This window comes from Hyperolius riggenbachi, chromosome 6 (assembly GCF_040937935.1).
Source record: "Hyperolius riggenbachi isolate aHypRig1 chromosome 6, aHypRig1.pri, whole genome shotgun sequence".
NCBI classification, from domain to species: domain Eukaryota; kingdom Metazoa; phylum Chordata; class Amphibia; order Anura; family Hyperoliidae; genus Hyperolius; species Hyperolius riggenbachi.
In genome coordinates, this window is record NC_090651.1 from 191,938,446 (window position 1) to 191,964,265 (window position 25,820).

Consider the following 25,820-nt stretch of genomic DNA (forward strand, 5'->3'; position numbering starts at 1 on the left):
GGACACCTGAGGAGCAGGTGCTACAGGTAATGCTTCAAGGTTGATCACCTGAAAAGCAGGTGATTAAGACAGTACTGTAGCCAGTGGACACCTGAGAAGCAGGTGTTACAAACAGTGCTGCAAAAGGTGATCACCTGAGGAGCAGGTGATTAAGACTATACTACAGCTATAGGACACCTGAGGAGCAGGTGTTACAGACAGTACTGCAATAAAGCTTCACCTGAGGGGCAGGTGAATGCTACAGATCCCTCACCAGTGGCTAGGTCCACTGGCGAGGATAGAGAGGTCAGACAAGCAGAGTAGGCAACGTACGGACAGATAAGATACAAAGACAGAAGGCTGATTCAGTGTTGTGTTCAGGCAGAGTCGGCAACGTGAATCAGAAGGGCAGAGGTACAGGGTCAGCAAGCAGGAGAACAGTCAATGAAAGCAGAAGGTCATAACAGATAATACAATGTAATTAGTACTTTAAGCTATCAACAGAATCTGGCTAAGTGTGGATCCCCAGCTCCGGCTGGTTCTAGCACACTTTGGGATCTGACTAAGGTCTGAGCGCTCACACGTAAGCATTTGCAACAGCAGACACGGAGCAACTGACAGTCTGGTCCTATACATACAAAGTTGCTCCGCAGCGCCGCCCCAGCCACTATGCCAATCCGAAGTACTGTTGGAGTCAGCTGACTTGGCAGATCAGCTGACTCCCCTTCTATTCGCATAAAGGTCCTGTCGCCTGGCGCGCGTGCGTAGCCCTCAATCTATGTGCAATAGAAGGACCAGGCAGATCACCAGCATGAAACTGCGCGGCAGTGGCCACCGGCTGACACGCGGAGACAGCCGCCATGCCGCCTGTCTCCGCGGCGGCATCTCCGCTTTCCCTTGCAGGATGAAAGATTATACCTATCCGCAAGGACAGGCCAGGGCAGGACCTCACCTTCCTCTATTAGGTCATTAAGTGTGATAGGAGGATGGAGGTTGATTTTATTGCTAGGCTCTGAGATGTCCCCCCGCCCCACACTCTATTTTTTCTCCTCTTTTTTTCTTTGCTCTCTATACTTTTTCTCTTCTCCCTCTTCTCTCCTTCTCTATAACTTTGGCTTACTTACTTTTAAGCAGAGGTTCTGCCCACCTAATAGTGCAGATCTCCATGGTTCTCTTCCCTTGCCAGCTCTCCCTTCCCTGGTAACCTGGTACCCCTCCCATTTCCCACAGTGCATACTCCAGATAACTGGTTGTAAACCTCTGGAGTACATTAGTGTTCCAAGTGACTATTCATCCCTCCTTCCCCTCTCCCCTGACCATTATCTTGATTTAATTGTGTTATTTTTAGGTTGTTTTTCCCCCCTTTTTTTGTTCTCTTGTTACTGGTTCTTACTGTTGCGCAGGATAACATACATATGCGTTCAGGGCTTGCGCACCCATTGTTAGCCCACATTGTTTGACAATTTAACACTGGTACTGTTTGTTTGGTTCTGAGGCTTTTTTTTTTTTTTTACCAAAGTTGGCTCCTTATTCTCCTTGTGACAATTTTGTCTATATTCTATGTTCTGTTTTTTTTTGTTTTGTTTTTTTACACATAGAAAATAAGAATTTTTTTTTTACAAATTTTGAACCACAAAATCACATATTTCATGATTTGCATACAGACCATGAGTACACAGTCGTGATAATACTCTTCTCACGTGTTCAGCAACGGAGTTAGAAAAAAAATAAGAAAGTCCTCAACGTATATCACAACAATTGATCAATAACATCTCGAAAAATATAATTTATAAAATACTGGAATGTGGCCAGAGCATCGCATAATCCAAATGGCATCACAAGGTATTCATAATGCCCGTAGTGGGTGCAAAAAGCAGTCTTCCACTCATCTCCTTTTCTAATACCGTTTAAGTTGTAGGCCCCTTGGAGATCAAGTTTTGCGAAAATTTGAGCGGATCCAAGTCTCTGAAAAAGTTCTGGAAAAGAGGCAAAGGATAACATTTTCCAACTGTGACTTTGTTCAGATCCCGATAGTCTATGCAGGGATGGAGAGAGTGATTTTTTCCACAAAGAATATTCCTGCTCCTGCAAGTGAAGTAGAATGATGGATGAAGCCTTTTTTGAGATTTTCTTCAATCTAAGTTTTAAGCGTAGCTTGTCCAGGTTCACACGGGATAAACACGACCAAAAGGCACTTCAGCACCCGCTATTAATTCAATGGGACAGTTTTATACTCTGTGAGGTGGGAGTTTATCAGACCCTCGCTTATCAAAGATGTCAGCAAAGTCTCTATAGGCTTGAGGAATTGGTTCAAGAGTCTCTGATTTAATACAAGATACAGAGTTGGAATCAGCAAAACAGGTTTGAACACAATATTGGAATGAAAAAGTGATCTTGCCAGTATGCCAGTCAATCAGTGGATTGTGGGCTTGCAACCAAGGCATTCCAAAGATGATTGGATACAAAAGAGATGGAATGAGGTCAAAGGTGACAAATTTGGAGTGCGGAGGCATAAGTCACAAAACCAGGAGCAGTCTCTTGACAGATTGTCCCATTTTTAATCGTAAAACCATCAGCTAAACAGATGTTGATAACTTTGGCTTTATTCCTTATGGCCCATACTCACGGGCAGCAAATGTTGCCTGTCGCCAGCACACGTGAGCGTGTGGGCGACAGGCCGGCAACAGCTCCTCGCCAGGTCCCTCCGCGTACACACGAGGAAGAGGGACCAGCGGCATGACGGAAGCTGTCGCCGACGTTCCTCCTCCCTCCGCCGGAAGCTCTTCATACCTCAATGGAGGTTGCTGTCGCTAGTCCGCGTACTCACGCGGACTAGCGACAGCTGCGGCGGAGTTGCGGCGGCGACTGTCGCCAGGCGATTGAACTTTTCAATCGCCTGGCGACATCAGCGACGGGCGACAGTTCGGGGTGCGCGCCCGTTGCGGGCGACAGTTCGGGGTGCGCGCGGCCCATACTCACGGGCGCCCTTTCGCCGCAACACGCGCGCGCCGCGTGTTGAGGCGACAAAAGTCCCCCATGAGTATGGGCCATTAGGTAGCCATAACCTAAGGAATAAAGCCTATACATAGGAAGCCATAACAGAAGGGCCAGGTTGGAGTCCATAAAACAGCGACAAGCTCCAGAGTCATTAATGGCATTGATGTTAATTGTTCTTTCTGCATCCTGTAAAGACAAAGCAAGAGACGTAAACAGCTGAGGCCGGCCCAGGAACCCCAGAAAAAAAAAAACCATTGTAATCCTCCTCACCAGTAGGCCTTAAAGGACAGATTCAAAGAAAGTGACCGGAGGCAGAGATTAGCCTGACGTCTGCGTTGTCTTTCCTTGGAGGACAGAGGACTCCGAGGAATGTTATGAGCTGAATTAGTGGAGATCGCAATGGGAGGACTAGAAGAAGATGCAAAGGTGGCTGAAGCAGAATTCCACACATTACGGACCAAGCCAGACCTTTCTAGTCTACGTTCATCGAGACATCTGTCAATCTGGATGACCAAAGAGATGAGTTCAGGAAGCTTAGCAGGGACCCCAACACGAGCCAACTCATCCTTAAGCTGCTCCAACAGGCCTAAACAAAACTGATGTTTAAGTGTAGCGTCATTCCATTCATCTCTACGCTCCACTTTCGAAGCTCTGCTACATAATCTTCTACTGGCCTCTTTCCTTGCTGTAGATTTCTGAGAGCAGTTTCAGCGGATGCAACCCGTCGTGGATCATCGATCTCTGCTAAAGACTTAAAAAGAGTGTCAGTACTGGCCAGATGCTCACTTTGCTGCTCTCTGGGATGAAGTGCCCAAGCCTGTGGCTTTTCTTGGAGTAGTGAAATTATGGTACCAACTCGAACTTTGTCACTAATGAAACTGCGAGGTTTGAGAGAAAAGTACAACAGGCAAGAGCTGCAAAATTGTTGAAACTTTTTGAAATCTCCAGAAAAAAACTATCAGGCAATGGGATCTTTGGTTCTGGTACTGGTAAGTAAGGAGTCAACACCAGACTAGAAGACAGGGTCTAGACACGCCCAGCTGAGCATAACCTTGACGGGCTTGCTGTACTGAGATTTGCAAATCGGACACCATATTGCATAATTCCTCCATGGTAGGCGGAGATGGAGTACTTCCGGAGGACTCCATTCTGGCTGTCACTTGCTGTTATGGTGGGCGGACAGGTAGCGGCTAACCCCGACACTGATGGTTAGCGTGGGCTCTCCCAGAGCGCGGACTCTAAGTGACTATGGGTCTTCACCAGCGCACCCCGCAAGGGATGATGGGCCGCTACCCCTAGTGGGCAATGGACACTTAAGCTGCCTAGTAGTTAACAGGTCACGGTCCCCAGGATCGCCCCACCGGTGGCGGAGAGAACAACCAAATCCAATTGTGGGAAGTATCAAAGCGTAGTCGAGGAAAGGCCAGAGGTCAGAAGGCAGGCAGCAGACAAGCAGAACAAGTAACGGGCCAGAGGTCGGGGCAGACGAGGTCTAATAACAGGCAAGGTCGGCAACAGGTAATCAACAAAACAAATTAGGCTTAAGTGAAACTAGCACCAAGCTGTATTGAAGTGACAACACTGGATGCCAGTCAGCAGCCTGCTTAAATACAGAATACAAAATTAGCGCATATGTTTCGTGCATGCGCATTCATGCGTACGTGCAGATCCATAGCAGCGATCGCCCATGCATAAACGCGTACTGGCACACGTACGTGTGCCGTAAAAGCCACTTCCTGTATATTACTGGGGATGCACTCATGCGCGCGATAGGATCTTTGTTGGGAGCTCAGCACGCCGTTGATAGGTATCGTAACACTTTTTATATCACCAACCTCACATTGTACATTATACAACCGGGCTTTACTGTATCCTTTTTCTACAAACATGGTTTTTAGTATCTCAGATTGTGCATAATATTCCTGTAAATCTTAACAATTTCTTCGTACCCTAACAAACTGACCTTTTGGGACCCCTTTTAACCACTGTGGATGGTGACAACTTCAGGTGTCAATAAATCCATTACGGTCCGTGGTTTTAAAAAAAGCATTTAGTGTCAAACCCCTTGACCATCTCGTGTAATCCCCAAATCCCAAAAATGAATACTCACCCTATTGCTTTCCACTGTGAGTTTGATGCTATCTCATAGGCCACTGATCTCTGTGATAAAGTGTTCAAACCCCTCCCCCTGCCAAAAAATAAGCAGGTCATCAATGTACCTTTCCCAAAACACCAAACAGGCCCACCTGTTTAATGGCCGTTTCCTTCCACAAGGACATATATATTAGCCAGACCAGGGGCAAAAGAAGCTGCCATTGCGCAACCATAGATCTGTCTGAAGAACTGATTCGGATGCCACAAAATATTTTCAGGCAAAAATCAAGAAGAGATTAAACAAATTCTATCCGAAGAGCCGACATATCACTATCACAACGTAAAATGGTCCTAACCGCCTCAATACCTTCCTCATGGGGGATATTAGTATATAGAGAGCTCATGTCAGTAGTCGCCATTAAACTATCCCCCTCAATTTTCAGTTCTTACAGCAGCTGAATGGTATGCTTAGTATCCAACAAAATGTGTGGTAACTTGAGAACTGCAAATTACTGTCTATATATTGACCCAATCTATGGGTGATGGAACCCATTCCACTAAGGATAGGTCATCTAGGGGTATTGGTAATGCTCTTATGTACTTTAGGTAATTGATACATCACAGGGGCTGAAGTGGCCAGAAAATCACATTCTCTCTTATACACAAGGCCCTGTAACAACCCCGCATCCAATAAGAACATCAATTCCCTCTTATATATTAATGTTGGATTACCTGGTAATTTCTCATAGGTTTGTTCTTCATAGACCAGCTTAAGTGCTTCAAAATATTGATCCTTTCTCGGAACTACAATTCCTCCCCCTTTATCCGCAGAGAGTATAACCAGTTCATTTTCTTTCAACAGGCAGTGCTTCTATCAGAATTAGCCTGTTTACCCTCGAACTTTTTTCAAATCACTAATTCTCTACTGCATTCTGATTGGAGACATTAATGGCCTCAATTCACTAAGGTTAACTCCTGTCTTTAATAACTCTTCAGAGCTGTTTTACAGTTATCACAATTATATCACCGTGGTGCTAACTGTAAAACAGCTCAGAAGAGTTATTAAAGACAGGAGTTAACCTTAGTGAATTGAGGCCATTGTGTGGATTGAATGTAGAGGCATTCCAAAACACCACATTAGGCTGGGAGCCCACACAATTAACCTCCTTGCCGGTTTATCCCGAGCTCAGCTCGGGGTAACCTGCGCAGGAGGATATCTCAGGCCCCGCTGGGCCGATTTGCATAAATTTTTTTTTTTGTTACAAGCAGCTAGCACTTTGCTAGCTGCTTGTAACTTCCGCTCGCCGCCGCCGATCCGCCGCAATCCGTCGCGCCGAGTCGCTCCCCCCCACCCCAGAGCCCTGCGCTGCCTGGCCAATCAGTGCCAGGCAGCGCTGAGGGGCGGATCGGGATTCCCTATGACGTCCCGACGTCAATGACGTCGGTGACGTCATCCCGCCCCGTCGCCATGGCGACCGGGGAAGCCCTGCAGGAAATCCCGTTCTCAACGGGATTTCCTGCATACTCTGATTGCCGAAGGCGATCGGAGTGGGTAGGGGGATGCCGCCACTCAGCGGCTATCATGTAGCGAGCTAAATAAAAATTATAAAAAAATTATTTAAAAAAAGTGCGGCGCTGCCTCCTTGCCGGATTTTTTAGACCGGCAAGGAGGTTAACCCCATTACTTGGGCCCTCCTTCTGAATAAAATACTTATTTTCACTTCTTATGATCCAAAAAGATGGGATCATGAGAAGTGTTGACACTCATATATCATATATATATATCATATATATATATCATATATATATATATATATATATATATATGATATATATATACACACACACATATAGTTAGTGGAAAATGACACACTTAGGAGAAGTGGTATAATGTGTTTCGGGGTGTATTATTACACATACCCGTGCTGGGTTGGAGAAATATCTCTGTAAATGGACAATTGTGTGTAAACAAATCAAAAAAATCTCATTTACAGAGATATTTCTCCCACCCAGCATGGGTATGTGTAAACCCCAAAACACATACTATTTCACCTGAGTACGGCGATACCACATGTGACACTTTTTTGCAGCCTAGGTGCGCTAAGGGGCCGCAATAGCAGCATAGGGGGCGATATTTTGGCTGGGAACGCGAAGAATCACTCACGTTCCCATGCCAGTCGGGTCCTGACGGCGAAACCGGAAGTAGTCGCCGGCGGGGACGGGAGGATCAGAGAGAAACGGCGAGGGCACCAATCAGCTGCAGGGAGCTGAGGGAAGCCCCAGGTGATTAAAACTTTTTTTTAGTGACTTAAGTGCCTCTTTAAAGGGACACTTAAGCCAGAAAGCCAGAAAAAAAATGAGTTTTACTCACCTACACGTGGCCGGGCCTGTCGGCAAAAAGGAAACTAGCTGGCAGCGGGGGACCAGAGGATTAGTGAGTGGCTGCGAGGGCACAGGACTGCTTGCAGGGGTCTGGTAGAAGCCCCAGGTGAGTAAAACTCTTTTTTTCTGGCTCAAGTGTCCCTTTAAGGGGTTTTATGACTGCAGTCGTTAAAGAGGAACTCCAGCCTAAACAAACATACTGTCATTAAGTTACATTAGTTGCAGTAGGGTATTGTACCGTGTTAGCCATCAGTAAAAGCAAGAAGTTATAAATCAGGATGATACCATTTATTGGCTAACTAAAAATGAATAAAAATAAGCAAGCTTTCGGCCTTGCAGCCTTCGTCGGGCTTATATCCTGTTAGTTTGCAGGCTGCTGGTACAGACAGCTATATACATGCAACATCAAAAGGGAAAACAGAAATTTTTTTCAAGCATAAATACATGTCATTAAGATGCCTTAATTCAAACAGACCATCCAAATGGGGTTAGAGGTTGTTAGCTGAGATAAGGATCCTTGTTTACTCGATGCTCACAGACCTGGGATTAGGATTGACCCAGAGGTATCGTAAATTCTTAGTTCACAAGTTCAGCTAGAATGGCTGAGAAAGTTCAAATATCATCAGCATCATACCAATATAAAAAGTTGTTGTCTTTATTCAAACCCTTCTCCACAGCTTTGAACCGATTTATAAATTTTGTTTCTGCTATTAATCGATCATTTGACGTTTTGAAGCCACCCTTCAGGGCAGTGACACGAAGATCATCCATGCTGTGTCCGTTGGACCAAAAGTGTGTAGCAACTGGGAGTCCAGATTTGGTATCAATAGTGTGCCTGTGTCAATTCATACGTTTGCGCAGATTTTATCCAGTTTCTCCCACGTACATAACATTGGAGCATTTAGCACACATGATCAGATATACCAGATTGGTGGAACCACAGGAAAATGTGCCTTGTACTCTGTACTCCTGTTGTGAACCTGGTATCGTTAATCTGTCAGTGGAGCAAATGTGTCTGCAGGTCCCACATATTTTTGGTCGGCAGGGTGATGTTCCGTTTTGTTGAGGCCTATTCAAAGAACTCCTGACAATCATCTGTTTACGATTGTGTGGTTGCCGATATGACCAGAGTGGAGGTTTAGGGAATATTGTTGTCAGTCTGTGATCCTTGTGTAAAATGGGATGAAGTTCCTTAGCAATCCTCCTTAAGATTTCCAGGTGTGGGTTGTAGGTGACAACCAAAGGGACACGTTCCTTTTTCTAATTTTGCTTATATTTCAGGAGTTCAGTCCTGGGGATGATGCTGGCTTTCCTGATTTGGGCCTCAGCCATAGGAAGACTGTAACCTTGTTTAATGAAAGGTTTCTGAAGGCGATCCAGGTGCTGGTCTCTGTCCATCCTGTCAGAACAAATCCGGTTGTACCTTATAGCTTGGCTGTAAATTATAGAGTTCTTAATGTACTTGGGATGAAAACTGTCATATCTTAGGTATGTGGGACGGTCTGTAGGTTTGTGATACACAGAGGTTTGTATGTTGTCCAGAAGGTTAATCTCTGTGTGAGAGTAGGTAAGTCAATTTGATTGTAGGATGGAAGGCATTGAAGTTCCTGTGGAACTGGAAAAGATCATCCTCACTTGCGGACCAGATGATTAAAATTTCATCAATGAAGCGGAAGTATGGGTTTTATGCCACATGCATTGAGGTATTCCTCTTCGATTTTGGCCATGAAGAGATTTGCATACTTTGGTGTGAATCGCGAACCCATTGCCACGCCCATCTGCTGTAAATAGAGGTCCTGTCCAAAAGTGAAATAATTATGAGTGAGAATAAATTTGATCAGTCCAGCAATAGGCTTTACAGGTATACCCTGAAGATATTTACGGCAGGCCGCAATACCATCATCATGGGGAATGTTCGTGTACAGGGGCTCCACGTCCATCGTAGCCAGTATGGTTCCCTCAGGTACTGGGCCGATGGCTGTCCGTTTGTTCAGGAGGTGGGTGTTATCCTGTATGTAGCTGGGTCTTTTACAGACAAGATGTTTCAAGATGTTTTCCAGCCACCCTGAGATGTTCTCTGTAAGAGTTCCGCTCCCTGAGATTATGGGCCTGCCTGGGTTTCCCTCTTTGTGGATCTTGGGAAGCATGTAAAAGCAGGCTCTTCAGGGATAAGGGTGCTTACATGTCTGATGTTTGCAGGCAATCTGTTAACCATCCTATTGAGTGCCATCCTGTAACATTAGTTATGTTATTTAAAATAGATAGGTAATATAATCTCTTACCTACACTGTTTTAAAAGAACAGGCAAATGTTTGATTTCATGATGGCAGCCATCTTTTTGGTTGAAAGGAGGTGACAGGGAGCATAAGACAGTTCCAACTGTCCTGTGTCCTGAGCACCTCTCCCAGTTGCTGGGCAACGTGAACAACAACATAGGAAATCCCATCATGCTCTGCACAGCATCAGCCTGGGCTTTTTTTCTTTGATGTGTGGAGCTTAGCTAAAAATGCAGCTAAAAATGATGCTTTGGTAAGAAAAACAAAGTTCTGATGCTGAGAAACTGTTAAAGAAACTCCAAGCTTTTTCAGTTCTGCTGAGTAGATTTTTAGTCCGGAGGTTCACTTTAAGTGGTTAAAGGATACCCGAGGTGACATGTGACATGATGAGATAGACATGTGTATGTTAAGTGCCTAGCACACAAATAACTATGCTATATTCATATTTTCTTTCTCTGCTTGAAAGAGTTAAATATCAGGTATGTATGTGGCTGACTCGGTCCTGACCTACGCAGGAAATGACTACAGTTTGATCCTCATTGATAAGAAATTCCAACTATAAAACACTTTCCTAGCAGAAAATGGCTTCTGAGAGCAGGAAGGAGATGAAAAGGATCAACAGTTCATAGATTTTAGCTCTGGCATACTTCAATGAATGAGTCATTGATCAAAAACAATAAAACAGTTAAAACTTAAAAAGTAGATTTAAACAAATTAAAACCGTGGAATATCTTAAAAAGTCAATTTTAGGAGAAGGAAGATGGATACAATCATTTATTTCATTATTAGTTTACTTTCGCCTCGAGTGTCCTTTAAAAATGTTCTGCCCTCTAAACCAAGTTTTATTTATAGACGGGCTCCTAATTTGAGAAATCAACCGGCCCAGAGTTGTGTGGCCCCACTGGAACGAACACACTTGTCAGGATGGCAGGTACCAGGGTTCTTACCATGTAGGGGGTGCAAATGTTGCCTGACAGCAAAAGTACATAGGATAAATAGGACAATATTTTGCACGCGCTTCACCCCTCCTCTGGAATGCCCTCCTCCACCACATCAGTCACTTGCCAACCTTTGTTACCTTTAAACATTCTCTAAAAACTCATTTGTTCCGACAAGCATATGCGCTACCTTAGGCTACTTCCCTTTGTCCTAAGACCAAATTGCATTCCTACTAGGTATCCTAAAACACACTGCCTCTATACATTTGTTGTATACCCCTGCTCTTGTCCCCCCCCCCCTCCCCATTCCCTTTAAATCAGGTGTCTCAAACTCGCGGCCCGCGGGCCATTTGCGGCCCTCGATACAATATTTTGTGGCCCTCACTGGCAAAAGCTTCCTTGTAGTTCGCTTCAGTGCTCCCAAGTAATCCGCCGCATCCCCGCCGCTAAACGAGGGCTGCAGAGCCCCCAAATCGCACGAGGGGCAATCCGCCGGCATTTCCTGGAAGGGGCAGAGCTTTCAGCTTCAGCTCTGCCCCTCCTGACGTCAATCGCCACACGGATCGCCGCCTCTCCCCGCCCCTCTCTGTGAAGGAAGAGTGAGAGGGGCGGGCAGAGGCGGTGATGCGCCGCGATTGTGAAATTCCTTATGCGGCCCAGCCTCATCCTGACTGCCTCCTGCGGCCCCCCAGGTAAATTGAGTTTGAGACCCCTGCTTTAAATTGTAAGCTCGCAAGGGCAGGGCTCTCTCCCCCTCTTTGTGTCTTGAAAATTGTTATATATTTTATTTATCACTGTCATTACCAATTCTGTATTTTGTATCATTTTTGTATTTTGTCACTAATTATGTATCTTGTATATTGGTGTACACTATTGTCTGTATTATGTACCCCATGTTCGTTTCTTACTTTGTACAGCTCCACGGAATATGTTGGCACTTTATAAATCAATAATAATAAATGAAATTAGTTCCTTTACAAATGGGAGAAGATTTAAGATCAGGGAGTTTATAACCTGTGCTGCAGCTTCACCACCAGACCACTAAAGGAACGCATTAGTGAACAAATTAATAATATAAAGAGTAGTTTTGAATCACATGGTGTTTCATCATGTTTTGAATTGAAACATCAGAGCAATTGTATTTTCTTGCGTTCCAGCTGAGTAAAAACGTAAATTCCCCGCTGGCTCCACCTTATTCCAATAATCCTGATGAAGACGACGGAGTTCGATGAGATCTAATTAGGGGCGCCCCATAGATCTGTTGGAATATATGCTGAATATTGCTGAACATCCTTGGAATAACTATCATGCTGGAGCCAGCGGGGAATTTAAGTTTTTACTCAGCTGGAACGCAAAGAAGCATTACAGCAGGGTGAGACGCACAGGAGCAGTGACGTCTCTTACCCAGGAAGTGGCCGGTGTGACAGAGGGAAACACCGCAAGAACTCGCAAAGAGCCTGTGAGAGGAGCGCCACTCACCACCATAGCTGACTGGGGTGGACGCCTAGCGAGTGAGGACTGTTCCCCTGGAGCGGCGATCCCGAGGCTGTAACTGAGTGAGTAGTCTTGAGAGCGGCATCCACAGACCTGCCACTTGGTAAACGGCAGGCGGGACGCAACGCTACATGCAGTCTATATAGTGGTATCCTCTTAGTAGCAAGTTCAAGCACATACAGGACTATTGGAGTGTATTTTAGAAAAGTCTATGCAGAAGGAGAGATTTTTAAATCTGGATACGCACATCCAATCTGGATAAACGTTTATGTATAGTTTTTATTATTTTCCTATCACTTTTTTTTGTTTTGTTTTTTTTAAGGGGACACCTGCTAGTTCCTGGTATGTATGAGAGTGTGTATGTATTGATCCTTCTTATGAGCAGCAATATATTTTATTAGGAATATTTATAATATAAGTGAAGTTGTGCAAATCATCTATGTCCATCGCTCATTTGATATTCATATAACAGTTTTTTGTATTAAGATTTGGATATTGGGGTACTCCCTCTATCTGAGGTAGCGGCAGGAAGAAAATTGAGAGGGACTTTATACTGATATATGTACAAGTAATCAGTGCTAAATATATCGCTGGCAGAGCCGTCTAATCTGTTATATTATATTTTGTATTTTTTGCCTGGCATTCATCACTTTTCATTGATCGAGCATCCAAAAATATATTTAATTTATGTCAAGAATTGAATATAAAGATCAAATGATGGAACATAAAGATTATTAAGTTTGTGGCTACCATAATGATGGAGGAGTAGAGATTAGGAGTACAGCTCCACCACATGTTTTCCATCTGTAAAATGTGCAGCTAGTTCTCATAAAACTTAGTGCAACCCGTAAAATGTGTCAGTGATGCCTGCTCACCTTCTATGCCAATCACAGGTTAACTACAGCATTAAGATGGAGGTCAGGCTGTGAAAAAGTTTCCCTTTCTTTTTGAATTCCCCTGTGCTTACCTCAACTCCTCAAACTGACATAGAAGGGGGGTGCTGTTGCAGACTAAGTGCTGTTTTAAAGCTATATACAGTCATCAGTTATCACAGATGACTTCTTTCATTATGTATCTGGTAGGATTGCGGTCTCTCCATGCCCATTGCTCACTTAGGGAAATTCAAATTGAGTTCCCACAGTATAAAGTCATTCAAATGTCACTCCCTCCCTCTACAAGAAGCAGAAAGTGCTGCTAAACTGGGTATTAAAAAGCATGTCTGTACCGCCATCAGTTCAAATTGCTGACCAATATTTTTACACCCTATCAAGGTGCATAAGTAGCTTTTAAATGGAATAAGAAGAAAGGCACTAGAATCACAGTTAAAAGCCACACACCCAGTAGCCTGGGCTCTGTATTTAACCACAGTGCTGCTACCGTGTTTCCCCGAAAGTAAGACACTGTCTTATATTAAATTTTTGCTCGAAAACATGTGCTTGGGCTTATTTTCAGAGGATGTCTTATTTTTGGGCAAACACACTGGTATTTTTCCTATACAAAATGTACATACTGTATGCCATGTGCAACATACACAGAGCTTGTGGTTTGCCGACATTTGCTCTCAATTACAAGAAATTGATTCTGCTGATCATGTGGGTAAGAGTCTATTTCTTGCAGGCAGATAACTCTGTGTAAGCTGGGTGTGTGTCTTGGGAAGATGTGAAGAGGTGAAGTGCTGGTGATGCTCATCACAGCAGATCAAAAGGGCTGGCTCCAACAAAAACACAAATTGCCTGACACAAATATACAGGACTGTAGAACTCACATTATACTGCTGCTCTCCTCTATCCAGGCTTTGTATTCAGCATGACTTGCTGGTGTCATGTGGGATGCTGCTAGAGCTTAAATTTGGGGGATGTCTAACATTCCAAGCATTCTTAAAATTCCTGCTAGGTTTTATTCTCAGGGGATGTCTTACTTTAGGTGATCCAATGAGTTCTGGGTCACCATGAGCTTGCTGGTTAGTCTGTTACTTTAGGGGAAACACGGTATGCTGAAATATTGTGCCAAACAAAACACATTGGCTATGGTGGCCTGATGCAGACAGTATTGATTCCTTTGTTTAAACAAACACCAATGGGCAGCACCAGTTCCATTGAGTATAGCTCATAACAAAATAACCAATCAGTTGTTTTGTGTGTGCAGAAAAGGATTCCAAATAATCAAATAGCAAGAAAGGTGAATCCTAAAGTACCGCACCACACCACCAATATATAAATAATTAATGAGCTTTATTTGAACAAAGTTGTACAAGAATCATAAAAACAATTAAAACAGTAAATCCCAGGTTGACACAATGTAATAAAGCCAATGGCTAATAATATACAATCACAGCTATATGCATAATAATAATAGCAGCCCAACCCTTCACTCACAACCACAGTATTCCATAAGTAACAACAGAGATGAGAAAGTGACATGTGCAAAATAAATGTGCAAGGCACCCCTGGAAGGAAATGACCTATACAGAAAGTGCAATGGTGCATAAATAGCAGCAAACAGTATTGCAAAGGACCCCAAGAATGGGGAAAAGAACCACAAAGTGTGATGAAGGATAATGATAGGAGGTGAAGAGGTGTGAGGTCCGCCGGACCAAACAGCAAGTGTGCAAAGAAGACTCACCAAAGTTAGGAACTGGAGGAGGAAGGGCTGCGTCAGCCTGGGATGTGTGCCTTCGCGATTCGCCGCATCAAGCGGCTTCTACCGGGCATAATGAACGCCTCATCGTCCCCCGTATATATGGGAAGTGCGTCACCGGAAGGGGCGGGTCAAGTAGGTCAGTGCGTACGTGGCCACGTACGCATGGAACGCAAAGGTCGCGCTCACTTGGTGCGCACCTCCCGTTCTCATTAACAGTAGAGTCATGTCGGGGAGGGGAGAGGAGGACGCAGCGTAGTCATGACAACTCCGGACAACACATTAGATACGCATACGTGTAATGCATCAGCGAGAGAGAAGCATGGATGGACAGGACAGCGATGGCCAAAAGAAGTAGAACATTTGTATAAAGATATAGATGAAACGGATAAGAGAGATGAGAGAGAGGAGCACCAAGGCAAGTATCCCCACATCTCAAATATAGCAACAGGGTCTCACTTCCAAAACAGTTCTCCACAAATTGAAAATAAATATAAAAATAAATAAAAATAATAATAATAATTAATACTCAATCAAATGAATATATGTATATATAAATACACACACACATATATACACCCCATGATCTTAGATAAAGATTACAGTGCCATTAAATGGATACATTGGAACAACCACGACATACACATATCTGTATACAAAGTTATAAGATCAATACACTAGGGACATCCAGTGGCACACAGACATGCATGATATAATACATACAAAATACAAATAAAAATAAATACAAAACAAATCCATAACATCTCCAAAACAATTCATAACATCTCATGTGTGCCAGTATTCTTCCACAGCATAGATGATACCACAGGTGATCAAGACGTAAATTATCCAGTACATCCCACAAGTTGAATCCAGATAGCCACAAGTAGGGCAAAAGCCACTCTTCGCCAATCCAGGAATTAAATGTAATATAATATGACAATGTAAAGCCAATCACGGAACAACTACGGGAAAGAGAACAAATGTTAGCACCATTATATAAATAAATACCGTCCAGTGGTATCAAAGCATATCTCAAACCTTAGTACTATACAGTGATCTACCACACCAGACACATGTAATGTCCATGGGGGCTACTCACCAAGCCCCCGCCACAGTGTCAATGTATAGACAGATATCCATCCAGGTGTCATGCCCAAACCAAAGAAGTAACTCTACATACCTAAAAACACATGGAATGTGTACTCACAAGACACATCCACATGCGTTGACATTGCTCCAATACGTGCTCAGACACAGAAAGTGGAGACACACCATGAAAAGTGTTGTGGAAAGGTAAACATGCACAATATCCAGTTGTGTTCCAGAAATCAAAAGGAGATCTATACCAAACCCCTAAAGACAAACACCCCTCATGTTAGTGAAGATATCCCAGAAATGTAAAGTCATCATTTAGACCTACTGGGATTCTGGTATCTAATTCATAGATCCACCGGGTTTCCTGTCGAAGTGTGCCTGGGTAATATCTCCACCCCTGGAAGATAAAGTGACATGGGTTAATAACCCATGTCTCCTTTTGATTTCTGGAACACAACTGGATATTATGCATGTTTACCTTTCCACAACACTTTTCATGGTGTGTCTCCACTTTCTGTGTCTGAGCACGTATTGGAGCAATGTCAACGCATGTGGATGTGTCTTGTGAGTACACATTCCATGTGTTTTTAGGTATGTAGAGTTACTTCTTTGGTTTGGGCATGACACCTGGATGGATATCTGTCTATACATTGACACTGTGGCGGGTGCTTGGTGAGTAGCCCCCATGGAGACATTACATGTGTCTGGTGTGGTGGATCACTGTATAGTACTAAGGTTTGAGATATGCTTTGATACCACTGGACGGTATTTATTTATATAATGGTGCTAACATTTGTTCTCTTTCCCGTAGTTGTTCCGTGATTGGCTTTACATTGTCATATTATATTACATTTAATTCCTGGATTGGCGAAGAGTGGCTTTTGCCCTACTTGTGGCTATCTGGATTCAACTTGTGGGATGTACTGGATAAATTTACGTCTCGATCACCTGTGGTATCATCTATGCTGTGGAAGAATACTGGCACACATGAGATGTTATGAATTGTTTTGGAGATGTTATGGATTTGTTTTGTATTTATTTTTATTTTGTATGTATTATATCATGCATGTCTGTGTGCCACTGGATGTCCCTAGTGTATTGATCTTATAACTTTGTATACAGATATGTGTATGTCGTGGTTGTTCCAATGTATCCATTTAATGGCACTGTAATCTTTATCTAAGATCATGGGGTGTATATATATGTGTGTGTGTATTTATATATACATATATTCATTTGATTGAGTATTAATTATTATTATTATTTTTATTTATTTTTATATTTATTTTCAATTTGTGGAGAACTGTTTTGGAAGTGAGACCCTGTCGCTATATTTGAAATGTGGGGATACTTGCCTTGGTGCTCCTCTCTCTCATCTCTCTTATCCGTTTCATCTATATCTTTATACAAATGTTCTACTTCTTTTGGCCATCGCTGTCTTGTCCATCCTTGCTTCTCTCTCGCTGATGCATTACACGTATGCGTATCTAATGTGTTGTCCGGAGTTGTCATGACTACGCTGCGTCCTCCTCTCCCCTCCCCGACATGACTCTACTGTTAATGAGAACGGAAGGTAAGCACCAAGTGAGCGCGACCTTTGCGTTCCATGCGTACGTGGCCACGTACGCACTGACCTACTTGACCCGCCCCTTCCGGTGACGCACTTCCCATATATACGGGGGACGATAAGGCGTTCATTATGCCCGGTAGAAGCCGCTTGATGCGGCGAATCGCGAAGGCACACATCCCAGGCTGACGCAGCCCTTCCTCCTCCAGTTCCTAACTTTGGTGAGTCTTCTTTGCACACTTGCTGTTTGGTCCGGCGGACCTCACACCTCTTCACCTCCTATCATTATCCTTCATCACACTTTGTGGTTCTTTTCCCCATTCTTGGGGTCCTTTGCAATACTGTTTGCTGCTATTTATGCACCATTGCACTTTCTGTATAGGTCATTTCCTTCCAGGGGTGCCTTGCACATTTATTTTGCACATGTCACTTTCTCATCTCTGTTGTTACTTATGGAATACTGTGGTTGTGAGTGAAGGGTTGGGCTGCTATTATTATTATGCATATAGCTGTGATTGTATATTATTAGCCATTGGCTTTATTACATTGTGTCAACCTGGGATTTACTGTTTTAATTGTTTTTATGATTCTTGTACAACTTTGTTCAAATAAAGCTCATTAATTATTTATATATTGGTGGTGTGGTGCGGTACTTTAGGATTCACCTTTCTTGCTATTTGATTGAAGTATTGATTCCTTTCACTTTGACTCATAAGTTCATGCATACATTATCTTGCTATTGACAAGTAAATATGAGAACTCTATAATTTGTTTAACCTCCCTGGCGATCTATTAAGGGCAGCTGCGGGAGGGTTTTTTTTTAATTAAAAAAAAACTGTTTCATGCAGCCAACTGAAAGTTGGCTGCATGAAAGCCCACTAGAGGGGGCTCCGGAGGCGTTCTTCCGATCGCCTCCGGCGCCCAGAATAAACAAGGAAGGCCGCAATGAGCAGCCTTCCTTGTTTTGCTTACATCGTCGCCATAGCGACGAGCGGAGTGACGTCATGGACGTCAGCCAACGTCCTGACGTCAGTCACCTCCGATCCAGCCCTTAGCGCTGGCCGGAACTTTTGTTCCGGCTGCGCAGGGCTCGGGCGGCTGGGGGGATCCTCTTTCGCCGCTGCTCGCGGCGGATCGCCGCAGAGCGGCGGCGATCAGGCAGCACACGCGGCTGGCAAAGTGCCAGCTGCGTGTGCTGCTTTTTATTTCGCTCAAATCGGCACAGCAGGGCCTGAGCGGCGACCTCCGGCGGTGATAGACGTGTATAGTCGTCCATACCGCTGAGGAGGTTAAAAATAAACATCACATCACTTAGCTACGAAGATCTTAACCAGGTCCTGGATGCGACCAATTGTTCCAACTTGTATGAAATGAGTACGTATGGCAAATTCTATCTTACCAGGCATAAAGTTAACTTATGAACATACAGGGAGTGCAGAATTATTAGGCAAATGAGTATTTTGACCACATCATCCTCTTTATGCATGTTGTCTTACTCCATGTATAGGCCCGAAAGCCTACTACCAATTAAGCATATTAGGTGATGTGCATCTCTGTAATGAGAAGGGGTGTGGTCTAATGACATCAACACCCTATATCAGGTGTGCATAATTATTAGGCAACTTCCTTTCCTTTGGCAAAATGGGCCAAAAGAAGGACTTGACAGGCTTAGAAAAGTAAGTCAAAAATAGTGAGATATCTTGCAAAGGGATGCAGAACTCTTAAAATTGCAAAGCAGCTGAAGCATGATCATCGAACAATCAAGCATTTCATTCAAAATAGTCAACAGGGTCGCAAGAAGCGCGTGGAAAAGCCAAGGCGCAAAATAACTGCCCATGAACTGAGAAAAGTCAAGCGTGCAGCTGCCAAGATGCCACCAGTTTGGCCATATTTCAGAGCTGCAACATCACTGGAGTGCCCAAAAGCACAAGGTGTGCAATACTCAGAGACATGGCCAAGGTAAGAAAGGCTGAAAGACGACCACCACTGAACAAGACACACAAGCTGAAACATCAAGACTGGGCCAAGAAATATCTCAAGACTGATTTTTCTAAGGTTTTATGGACTGATGAAATGAGAGTGAGTCTTGATGGGCCAGATGGATGGGCCCGTGGCTGGATTGGTAAAGGGCAGAGAGCTCCAGTCCGCCTCAGATGCCAGCAAGGTGGAGGTGGAGTACTGGTTTGGGCTGGTATCATCAAAGATGAGCTTGTGGGGCCTTTTCGGGTTGAGGATGGAGTCAAGCTCAACTCCCAGTCCCACTGCCAGTTTCTGGAAGACACCTTCTTCAAGCAGTGGTACAGGAAGAAGTCTGCATCCTTCAAGAAAAACATGATTTTCATGCAGGACAATGCTCCATCACACGCGTCCAAGTACTCCACAGCGTGGCTGGCAAGAAAGGGTATAAAAGAAGAAAAACTAATGACATGGCCTCCTTGTTCACCTGATCTGAACCCCATTGAGAACCTGTGGTCCATCATAAAATGTGAGATTTACAAGGAGGGAAAACAGTACACCTCTCTGAACAGTGTCTGGGAGGCTGTGGTTGCTGCTGCACGCAATGTTGATGGTGAACAGATCAAAACACTGACAGAATCCATGGATGGCAGGCTTTTGAGTGTCCTTGCAAAGAAAGGTGGCTATATTGGTCACTGATTTGTTTTTGTTTTGTTTTTGAATGTCAGAAATGTATATTTGTGAATGTTGAGATGTTATATTGGTTTCAATGGTAAAAATAAATAATTGAAATGGGTATATATTTGTTTTTTGTTAAGTTGCCTAATAATTATGCACAGTAATAGTCACCTGCACACACAGATATCCCCCTAAAATAGCTAAAACTAAAAACTACTTTCTAGATTCAAAAACACCTGGTTCCCATGGAATCATTCTCCTCTTACCAATATCTAACCTCTCGCACCTATAAAGTGTGACTGATGGTTCTGCACACTGCAAATCAGTTTTCCGATTCCGTTTCCGATTTTTAATTCCGGTTTTCCCTGAATACATTCAACAGAAAAACGGATCAAAAAATGCGGCATGAAGTAAAGATTAAAAATCGGAATTGGATGTAAAAACCGATTAAAAAGCGGAATTGGATTCGCATGCAGTGTGCAGGGAGCCTAATACTCATTTTAATATACATGTTTTTATTGTAGTGAAAGGTTTTTACTGCTGTGAGCATTTTTAATGTCTGTCTAATTACAAGGCGGGATATGGACACAAATCTGGTTTTATTGACTTCTTTCCATGTTACTCACAGCAAATTGGATTTCACCTGTATCCATCTTGGATGGTAAAACTTTTAAAGGGGTTCTGTGGGGGTTTGAAAAGAAAAACTACAGTTACCTGGGGCTTCTACCGCCCCCCCTGCAGCTGTCATGTGCTTGCACCGATCCCAGCCGTCGTCATTGGTCAATTATTCGTCTAACTATACACAGTAAGCTCTCCGAGACGCAAGCGAGGACGTGCAACTTCGGTTGTATTCGTCTAGTTAGAAGAATATTTGACCGGTGACGGCGGCGGAGAATGGCAGATCGTAGAGGACGGCGTGGGCACATGACAGCTGCAGGGGGCCAGTAGAAGTCCCAGGTAAGTGTCCGTTTTTCTTTTCAAAAACCCCCCACAGAACCCCTTTAAACTGGACTTCGCTGAAACTATGGCAGCAGCAGTACATGGTGTGTTTAGAGGACATTTACCTTCCATGTTCATAGTTTTCAGAGGAGTCTTCAAAAAGCAATATTACGGACACATCCCATGCATTATTACAGTTGAGTTCAGAAAGCATTTTATATTTAAAGATCATCAGCGGGGTGCACCCACACAATTTTGATTGGTCAATCACTGGCCAATTTTACCACCTTCATGTAGTAAAAGGGCCAACAGATTTTGAATACTACTAACAAATTACATAGCTAAGCTCTCGTGTTACATGGAAGTGGTAAAATCGGTCAAACAAAATTGCATGTGTGTATGCATCCTGAGAGTTTCAAGATGCCATGTATTATTTTTTTTTTTTTTACATACAATGCAATTATGGAAGTCAGATGCTCTCATTTAGCACTTACAGGTAGGAATGTTGGTCTTACATACCTTAGAATATTTAGGCAAACGTTACCCTCTAGGTCTATATTTGGATGATATACCATTGTCTCGCATTTCACTTTGGGTGGATCATGAGGATAGCCCTGTCCTACCTGCAGAGACAAGAGAGAAGCTATGATTTCATGGAACACACAAGACAGTGGTCATTTTGTTCTATCTGTTGGCAAACCAACCAGCGAACTGAACAGTTAAAGCAAGGCTGTGGTGTAAAAAAAACAAAAAAACAAAGATACATATACCCTAGTAGAGGGAAGTCTCCTGATCTTTCAAAGGCTTTCCCAGTCTCCCCTCACCTCACTGTTGAAGCACTGGAACTTCCGAAGTTTGCAGCTATGCTCCTGTATGTGAACAAGCTTGGCTTCACTGCCCAGGACTGTTTGCCCCTGTGCAGTAGCAAGGAGCCGCCGCACAGCTCACATCTGTGTACTAGCATTGGGTCGGATGAGCTCTGCTTTTTCAGCCAAGCTCGTCCGATCCTGTGCAGCCGCCAACTTGGCAAGGTCGGTGACCTCAGCGCCTGCACGAGCGCGGCTCCCGTAGCCAGGAGCATTCTGCACAGTCACAGAAGTACTGCACCTGTGCAGACCAGCTGTGCGCTCATGCAGAGGCTGCCTGAGAGCGGAGCTGCGGGAAGGGATAGACAGGCTTCCAGGGCCTGGAGGAAGCTCCAGGTAAGTAAATCTGATTTTTTTTTTAATTGCCATATGTATCCTTAAGTAGGTTAGTAAGGGCAGGGAAGAGAGGAGGGCAAAAGAGAATAATAGTGGGGACAAGCATAGAGATCATAAATGGAATATATATGCTGAATTATGAGAGGGTTGGCACTGTGACTCGGTGGTGTCTGGAGAAATAGCAGCTTAGTTACTGTAAAAAAAAAAGTGATCTAAAGCTGCTCCATTATACATGCATGGTATTCTGCTACTCGAGGCGAATGCTCTGTTTTGCCTGGTTTTTTTCTGGCTTATTAATTGAACTGTGAATATGGTTATTTTTGCTTTGCTAGATTGCAAGATCATCTCTCCTCGTGCTTGGTCCATAACCCATCGTTTGCAGGCTGGACTTTTTCTTTTTTTTATGGGAATCTACAAGCTCCTCTGTGGCATCTGGCATGAACTCGGTGGCAAATCTCCACTACAGATTAGGTGTATTTGTCATGTGTCTTCTTTCATCTCTTTGTCTGTGCTTCCTTCCATACGTGTAAACGGTGTGCATGCGTGACTTCATAAATGAGTCGATGGTGACTGTCAGCCTACTTTGGCACAAGGATGCTGGCCATGATGTCTGCATGTGTCTGCATGCATGGGAGTTTTTTCTTTATTTGATGTCATCTAAGCCTTCAGATCTGCTGAGCTCTAGATTCCATATCATGCGTTGAAAAAGTAAAAGTTTTGCGTTTTTTGAAGACCATGTATTATACCATTATTCTTTCCATTTGTCCAAAATGTGGAGGCCAATTCTGAGCTCATCTAATCTATTAAGTCTATCAACACTGCTTGAGATCCTCCATGAACATCTGTTTGATGTTAAATTGACAAAGGTTTTATAAAAGAAGTGTGAATCCAAGTGGAAAGCATATATTCCAGCTAGCAAGGCAAAGTATAAAAAATAGTGGCAAAGAGAATTATAAGCAAGGAGCCTCCATAAACAGACAGGGGAAGCTGCTTACCAGAAGGATAGAGGAACCAGACTCTGTAGCATCCTGGGATTATGGACCACAAAGCTTGCTTCATTACAAGCATGAAGTCAGCACTAAGCAGATCTCAGACAACTGTCTTGTGTCACGTACAATAGTCCCCCACCACAACATAGGGGAAAAATAAGTCCTACTAATATACTAAAGTGACCCTATGGTCTGCCACTGAGCTGACTGGTTGAATCTGCGTGACAACACTTGAATGGACATCCAGGCTCTGGCAGTGGGTCAAGTGGTGGACAGGCTGCTCTTTCGTGAACTACTAGAGTCAGCCATGATTCCAGATCTTAAGACACGGGGGTGAACCTGCTCATGGGTGGTCCCCACTTAGGTTTGAAGGATAACAGGGAAGCATATGCTGTCCGCTGCTCCTGCCATCTGACATGAAAAGCACTGTAGCCCGGGGATCTTATTTTTTCTACATTTTTGCAGCAAAGTACTGGAATGTATTCTGTACATTCCAGTGAGAATGGCAGGGGGGGAAACACACACACAAAAAACAAAAAATCGCAACGACGGAAAGATCAACTTCCTCCTAAACGCAATTGTTTATTAAATTGTTTATTAAAGGACTGCAGGTTCAGTTACAGGCTCTTGAATGTGCAATTATTATAAGGAGAATGTGATTAATCAATGCATAATTTTTTATTTTTTTTTAAATTATTTTAAAAGCAGTGTCATTCCGCTTTAAGATGGATAGGATATCTAGGTAGGTAAGGATTGCTCTGAAATCTCTACTTTGTAAAGACAATGCTTAATTCCTGCAAAAGTGGTATGCTATATTGAATAAATGCTCAGTGGTTCTGATGCTGCCAACTGGTTATCATCTGCATCCACAGATCATTTCCACACAAAAGGAGACAGAGAAACTGCTGACCTTTTATCAAAGGAAACAGTGGAGGTCTTTAAAGAGAAACTCCAACCTAGAATTGAACTTTATCCCAATCAGTAGCTGATACCCCCTTTTACATGAGAAATATAATGATTTTCACAAACAGACCATCAGGGGGCGCTGTGTGACTGATTTTGTGCTGAAACCCCTCCCACAAGAAGCTCTGAGTACCGCGGTACTCTGGGCAAACTGCCACAATGTAACAATGTTCACAGACAGGAAATGGCTGTTTACAGCTGTCTGCAACAGCCAAAACAGCTAGGAGCAGCTACATAACCTGCCCAGAGTAAAAATGTCACCATGCAATAAATGTCAGAATGTAAATTGGGGAGAGGAAAGATTTTACAATGAACAAACACTGACTAAATCATTTATACATAATTATGGTAAAAATGAAGCACTTTTTTTACTACATTATTTTCATTGGAGTTCCTCTTTAACAGTAAGAACAATCTGGACAATTACATCAAACTGTTAATACAGTACGTTCTAAAAAAACAAACAAAAAAAAATTCAAAAGAGATGCCCAGGATTAGAAAAAGGATCAGGTGTATACATAAGAGACTCATCAAAAGACTGATTGGGGCTGCTCACAGTCATTCACAGTATGCTGAATCAGCCTTTGAAACTGTACACAACATCCTTTTTTGTCAAAACTATTCCTGGTGCCTAATGACATTCATATGGATTTCCCTTATAGAAAAAGGAGAAGCAGGCAGTGGCAGAGGCAATGGGGGGCAGGGCTATCCACAACAACAACGCTGCCGGGGGAACTAGCAAGGGATTAGCCTCATATTACCTGCCATAAACTGAGGAAATGGCAGGTAACCTCCAAATCAATTGGGGTATCTGTGTGTTAAGGGCAGTGATCACCCAACTTTTTTTTTTTTTCAACCTGTCACCTCACCCCTGGACACCATGTACTGTATTTTTCAGAATATAAAACACACTGCTAGGGCTGCACGATTTTAGGAAAAAATTGAAATTGTGATTTTTCTTTCAGGAATTGCAATTTCGATTTTTTTCACGATTTTTTTTTTTTTTTAAACAAGGAGACCCCTGATGAGGAGCAGGCAGGTGTAATGACACACACCTCCCGCTGGCAGGACATCGACCACACACACACAAACCTTGAGCATCTCCAGCAGCTTCTCCCGGTTGTAGATGGTGCCGATCTCCTGTCCCAGCACGCAGTCCAGCATGCGGCTCACCGGATAGGCAATGGGGAAGGTTACAATCATGAAGAAGCGGGTGAGGAAGGGCGTGTTGGCCCCCACTGCCAGGCCGTGGTGGGAGCACAACCTCTCTCAGCACCACGATGCCCATGGTGGAGGCGGCCACAGCAGCCAGCCCGGAGCCGATCAGCTCGTCCAGCAGGGTGGTGAGCGTAGTGTTGACCAGCACGTTGCCCAGCAGCAGGCAGCACAGCAGGCGGCACACAGATTCGATCTTGGCGGCGTACTTCCTCTCCCGGTCCGTGCCACACCGCTGCACCACCCGTAGCTCCATGGGGTCCAGCGCCATCAGCCCCAGGTTCAGGACGCTAAAGATGCCGAACAGGGCGAGAAGCACCGCGATGACGATCGCCTGCAGCCAGATCGACATGAGAGGCTTGTACTCCCTCCAGGACCCGCAGGCGGCCATCAGGGCCCGGGTGCAGAGCCCGGGG

General features: G+C 43.9%; 1 protein-coding gene across 3 annotated transcripts in view; it reads right to left on the minus strand.

Annotated features, from left to right (window-relative positions):
* The window catches only part of UBE2M (ubiquitin conjugating enzyme E2 M), a 288,535-nt gene that overhangs the window by 125,816 nt on the left and 136,899 nt on the right, over positions 1–25,820 (minus strand). For all 3 annotated transcript variants that reach the window (XM_068240251.1, XM_068240249.1, XM_068240252.1), the window contains one exon: positions 21,555–21,658. In XM_068240251.1, coding sequence (XP_068096352.1) covers positions 21,555–21,658 — 104 coding nt within the window. The remainder of the gene's footprint in view (positions 1–21,554; positions 21,659–25,820) is intronic.